We start from the raw sequence: 6224 nt of genomic DNA, 5'->3' as shown, positions 1-6224 counted from the left end.
AGAGCAGCAGGCTTCAAGCGCCCGAATGCGGCAGAGAGCAGACGGTGTAGTCCTGCGGCTGGCCGGCGCGTGCAGGCGGCGTAAAGCCCCCTCCCGGAGGGTGCTAAGCGACCCGCCGTAGGACACAGCGGAGACGCCGCTATCCCTACACACTCCTACACAACGGCCCCGATTGCATCCGGGGTCACCCGAGAGCTCCGGCGCAAGGCTCAGCTGGCCTGAGAGCCCCCTACACAGCAGCGTCGGGAAGGACGGGGAAAGGAGAAAGCGTCTCCTGCCCCACTCCAGAAGGAAAACCAGGGAGAGACGGGGCGGCTGCGAAACCTGAGCCTAGGGTGCGGCTCGGAAAACAAAGAGGTCGTGAAGGCAGCCGCAGTCGCGGGTCCGCGCGCTCCTAGGGCTAACTGCGAATCACACAAATCACCGCCGCTTGGGCAGAACGCCAGTGCTACAAGCATCCAGATTCCTGGAGGCCAGTCCAGCCTCATGGGACAACTAACTCTGTCTGGCAGTACCCGGGAACCTGCATTCTAAACAAGCAACCGGGCTACAAGGAACCCAGGGAAGTTTGAAAACAATCGCTTCACGTCCTGCACCAGCTAAGACTCCCCGCTCGCCCGAACCCAGCACCGCGGCGGGCTCCGGGGCGCGCATCAACCGAGCTTGGTCCTTTCCTTTGGTCCCGCCCCACTGCTCCGCGTGGATTTGTGGCGGAGAGCAGCTCTGGAGCTGATTGGGCGGCAGAGGAGCCGCTCGTGGAGACTGTAAGTTCGTCTGCTCGAGTGCTAAATTTATCTTCAGAGGAACGACCGCGCCAGCCGCGAACCGGATCTCTATGGAGGTGGCATAGGCGGTATCCCTGAGCTGAGAGCATCACCCTGTCCCCGAATCCTTCCTCCCTCTGTTTTGTTTTTCATTCCCCCCTCCCTTCCTCTCCCCTCCCAGTCCGCGACGACTGGCTCTTGACCCTGTTCAGGCCTCGGTGAAGGTGAGGACCAGAGCCGCCACGGCGGCTGAGCGGTGCGCTCTGAAATGGCCGCTGCCTTGAGCTGTTTAAAATGGCGGCCGCAGACTCAGCTGGGGACCGCGGCGCAGCCCAGCAGCCCAGCCGCAGCGAAGACCGGTCTCCATCACTGATGGAGGTGACGTAGAGAGATAGTGTTGGGTGCTGAGGAAACCGCCCGGGGACGCGAGAGAAGAGTTTTGGAGGCGAGGGTGGGCGAGCCCCCAGATGTGGCGGGTCTGCTGGCAGCGCGCACCTGTGACAAGGAGGCGTAGCTGGCCCAGGCAGCACATCGAAGTGACCGTTTAAAGAAGCATGTAGGTGCTGGAAAGGGCAACCGCCCCCACCTTTGCCTGGGTCTTTCTGACTGGACTGCACTCTTAACCCGGCCCTCCTATCCCTGAGGGTGGTGTTCATAGCTGGAACAGCCCGAAGGTGGGGGTGAAGGGATGGTGTTACCTGTCAGTTTAACCCAGAGAAGAGACAAAAGAACAGGGTTTCTCCCCACCCCCCAGCCCCTGCCAGCCTTTTCGGGTAATGGAATAGAAACTTGACTCTCGAGGGAGCCTAGACTCTTTGTCCTCGAGAGATTCGGGAAAGCACCTCTAGAAGAGGTGGGGATGAGGCCTTCCTTGAGGAAAACAAAGCTTCTTACTCCATTGTGCCCTCCTCGGGTAGCCAGGGAGAGGGCTTCTAACCCCAAGCAGCAGCTCCACGAAGTTCTCTGGTGTTAAATTAAAATCGGGTTGTGGAAATGAGAATCTACTGCTCTTTTGCTCCCAGTAATGGAGTAGGGCTTTCTGCTGCTGCAGTTTGAAACCCTCGACTGTCTGGCAGTTGTAATCAATTTCTCTCTGCCACCCGTTAGTGCTTGGGAAATTTATTCAGGCACACACAAGGAATGGCTAGGTGCGTGGGCTCTGCAGCGCCAACTTTTTGGGTTCTATTCTTAGTTATTCACTTACAAGATGTATTAAGTTAGCAGATGACTTCTCAGTCTATTAGTTCATCTCTTAAATTTGGTCAATACTAGTCCCTGACTCTCGAGTTTAAGGATTAAATGAGATAATCTATATGAGGGATCTAGCAGTTACAAGCATAGTAAAACAACGATCATTCTATAAACATTAGTAACCTAACAGGAAATTGGTTCAGGGGACAAAAATGGTTATAGCAAAAATGTGTACTTCATACAACACTTCCCGGTATAACTCTATTTTAGATTACTTTCAATGCTTGGTTTTAGAGACATTAAAATGTGACCACTTTTAAAAGTTAGATTTAGTTTTTGAAAGTGTTACGTGCTTCTGTGAAGTCAGTGATTGGGAGGGTGTCTCAAAACGATGAAAGAACAAGAGTATTAAGTGAGATGAAAATATTAGCATTTTTACTGTGCTAGGCTTCTTCTGTTTTCAGTCCACTGCATTGCAGTGAAGAATCATTTGCCTGGATCTAAAATAAATTGTAATGAAGGATCATCTTAGGGGTTTATAGTTAGTTCTGCTTTTACAGTGTCTAATTTTAATTTTTCTCATTCTAGGCTTTTGGTTACTCCCTTTCCACCCCATCCCTTAATTTTATTCTTTTGAAGAGTCTGCATGTCAAGCTACCAAGGTGGAGAGTGTGATTGCAAAAAGGAATACTCCTCATTTCAGGTATCTTACCATCTAGCTATTAATAGGAAAACCATTTGCTGTAGGATGTGACATGAAAACTCAAAGCTTACGCTGTAGCCAAATCATAAAATAGGAATCAAAAGCAGATATATTTGGATATACACTAAATATGTATGCCTTAGCCTGCAAAGTTACTAGTTATCTTTAAAGGATTTAAAATTTGCATTACCCTTCTTTTAATTATGATTTTTAAAACTGTATGAGGAATAAACCTATTAAAATAAGAGTTTATTTTTTTAGGTCCTGGTAAAGTCTTCACCTATAGTATAACAGAATGTACTATTATAGAATAATCAGTAAAATATACATTACTTTCAATGGGTATTAATTTGGATGATATAAATATTTATGTGATTTTAATTCCAGAGAATTAGTAGTTAACTTTTGGTCTACATTGTATTTTTCAGTGTTAGCACAGTATTTAGGATACAGAATTCGGTGTCTTGCAAAAGTTTGAACTGCGTTTGTGTGTCTTTAATATAGTTTATCAAGATAGTCACTAGTCCTGGTAGGAGGCTTCAGATGTATAATAATATCCATAGTGAATGTATCTAGTGGCAGTAAGTATCCAGAAGCTAAAAGCTATATGCCATGAGGAGTTGGTAAATTATGGCCCATGCTGTCTGTTTTTGTAAATAGAGATTTACTGGACCACAGGTGTGTCCATTCTTTTTGTATTTTCTATGTCTGCTACCATGCTGCAACTACAAGGTTGAATAGTTGCAGCAAAGACCATATGGCCCATAAAGTCAAAAATATTTACTGTATTGCTCTTTACAGAAAAAGTTTGCCAACCCCTGCCGTGGGACGTATTCCTCAAGGACCCTTCGTTAAAAATATACTTACCAACTCTTCATTATTTCTTACCCCAGTGGTTCCCAAGATGTGTTTTATAGAACATTAATACTCTCTACGTTAATAAGTGTTCTGAGAAAAAGATCAATGCTAACAATCGTTTTCTTCATACTTTATTTTCAAATATAAGTTTAAGACTACTAAACTCATTTCTATAGCTTTATTTTTATGTGATAATCTACGTTTAAGAAAAGGTGTGCCATACCTGAGAGCACCAGGAAGTCGCATGAGAAATCACCTGATACACGAACATGTGATGTTCCATCTGCGCATTGATGCATAGGCAGCATTTACAAATTAACTGATGTGTTGCTCTGTATCATCTCTTTGATGATTGCTCATCTTCTGTGTATCCTGTTGTATAATTTCAACACATTTGTGATACTCAATGTTTAACCATGTTTTGTACCACAAACACATTGCCTATGGATCTGTTGTTGAAACAAGGAAGTCTTAAACAAGAAGTAGAATCTTTTTGTTACCAAATTGTGTCTGAATCAAATGATCAAAAGGTTGGAATATTACAAAGCGAGGATGAACAGTTGCAGCCTTCAGTTTCTAAAAAATCAGAAGGTGAGCTTTCCAGGGTCAAATTTATTTCCAATTCCAACAAAATAACAACATTTAGTAAGAAACCAAAAAGAAGAAAATATGATGAAAGTTATTTGTCTTTTGGATTTACTTACTTTGGAAATAGAGATGCACCTCATGCTCAGTGTGTGTTATGTAAGAAAATTTTATCAAATAGTTCTTTGGCCCCTAGTAAACTTCGAAGACATTTGGAAACTAAACATGCTGCCTACAAAGACAAAGACATAAGCTTTTTCAAGCAACATCTTGATTCACCTGAAAATAACAAACCTCCAACACCTAAAATTGTCAATACAGATAATGAAAGTGCTACAGAGGCATCATACAATGTAAGTTACCATATAGCCCTGAGTGGAGAGGCTCATACTATTGGAGAATTGCTTATCAAGCCTTGTGCAAAAGATGTTGTGATGCGAATGTTTGATGAACAATACAGTAAAAAAATAGATGCAGTACAACTATCAAATAGTACTGTTGCACGTCGAATTAAGGATCTTGCTGCTGACATTGAAGAAGAGCTTGTTTGTAGACTGAAAATTTGTGATGGGTTTTCACTGCAGCTAGATGAATCAGCTGATGTGTCAGGACTGGCTGTGCTGCTTGTGTTTGTTCGTTATAGGTTTAATAAATCTATTGAGGAAGACCTACTCTTATGTGAATCTTTGCAAAGTAATGCTACTGGTGAAGAAATATTCAACTGCATCAACAGTTTTATGCAGAAACATGAAATTGAATGGGAAAAATGTGTTGATGTTTGTAGCGATGCTTCTAGGGCAATGGACGGGAAAATTGCTGAGGCTGTCACCTTGATAAAATATGTGGCTCCCGAAAGCACCAGTAGTCACTGCCTATTATATAGACATGCACTAGCGGTTAAAATAATGCCTGCATCTCTGAAAAATGTGCTAGATCAGGCAGTACAAATCATCAATTACATTAAAGCTCGACCACATCAATCCAGGCTACTAAAAATTTTATGTGAGGAAATGGGTGCCCAGCACACAGCGCTTCTTCTGAATACAGAGGTGAGGTGGCTTTCCCGAGGTAAAGTTCTTGTAAGACTTTTTGAGCTTCGTCGTGAACTATTGGTTTTCATGGATTCTGCTTTTCGACTATCTGATTGTTTAACAAATTCATCTTGGCTGCTAAGACTTGCATATCTTGCAGATATTTTTACTAAATTAAATGAGGTTAATCTATCAATGCAAGGAAAAAATGTAACAGTTTTTACAGTTTTTGATAAAATGTCATCATTGTTAAGAAAATTAGAGTTTTGGGCTTCATCTGTAGAAGAAGAAAATTTTGATTGTTTTCCTACACTCAGTGACTTTTTGACTGAAATTAATTCTACAGTCGATAAAGATACTTGTAGTGCCATTGTGCAGCACCTAAGGGGTTTGCGCTCTACTCTGTTAAAATATTTTCCTGTAACAAATGACAATAACACTTGGGTTAGAAATCCATTTACAGTAACTGTTAAGCCAGTCTCATTAGTAGCACGGGACTATGAGAGCCTGATTGATTTAACATCTGATTCTCAAGTGAAACAAAATTTCAGTGAACTTTCACTAAATGACTTTTGGAGTAGCCTAATTCAGGAGTACCCAAGCATTGCGAGGCGTGCGGTTCGTGTACTTCTTCCTTTTGCTACAATGCACCTGTGTGAAACGGGATTTTCATATTATGCCGCAACAAAAACGAAATACAGGAAAAGACTTGATGCTGCACCTCATATGCGGATTCGACTTAGCAACATTACACCTAATATTAAGCGGATATGTGATAAAAAGACACAAAAACACTGTTCTCATTAAAATTAAGAGGGTTTTGCATGTCTCTTGATAACCAAATATAAGATGAAAATAAAAGATGATTTCATCTCTGCTATTTCGGGGTTTTAAATAAAATGATTCATATTTTTTATACTTCTTAGATTTTAAGCTAAAGAATCAGAAGTTTTAAGTATGTATTATTATTGGTATTTCTTCTTCACATTGTGATTTCAAAGAATCCATGGTCTTAACTGTGGGAAAGGTTGATCCACAAGACTTAATGTATATGTCTTAGCATAATGTATCTCTTTAGGATCTAATCACTAT

The 6224-nt window shown here is 42.3% G+C and overlaps 1 protein-coding gene across 1 annotated transcript; it reads left to right on the top strand.

The window, feature by feature from the left end:
* Positions 1 to 770: 770 nt before the first annotated feature.
* Positions 771 to 6012, top strand: ZBED5 (zinc finger BED-type containing 5). The gene is given in 4 exon segments (XM_044258832.1): positions 771 to 988; positions 2544 to 2658; positions 3460 to 3922; positions 3925 to 6012. Coding segments are annotated over 2 exon segments (2073 nt in total). The 5' UTR covers positions 771 to 988; positions 2544 to 2658; positions 3460 to 3864; the 3' UTR covers positions 5940 to 6012.
* The last annotated feature ends 212 nt before the right edge of the window (positions 6013 to 6224 follow it).

Source organism: Neovison vison, chromosome 7, assembly GCF_020171115.1.
Source record: "Neovison vison isolate M4711 chromosome 7, ASM_NN_V1, whole genome shotgun sequence".
Taxonomy (NCBI): Eukaryota; Metazoa; Chordata; class Mammalia; order Carnivora; family Mustelidae; genus Neogale; species Neogale vison.
This window is presented reverse-complemented; position numbering and strand designations above follow the sequence as displayed.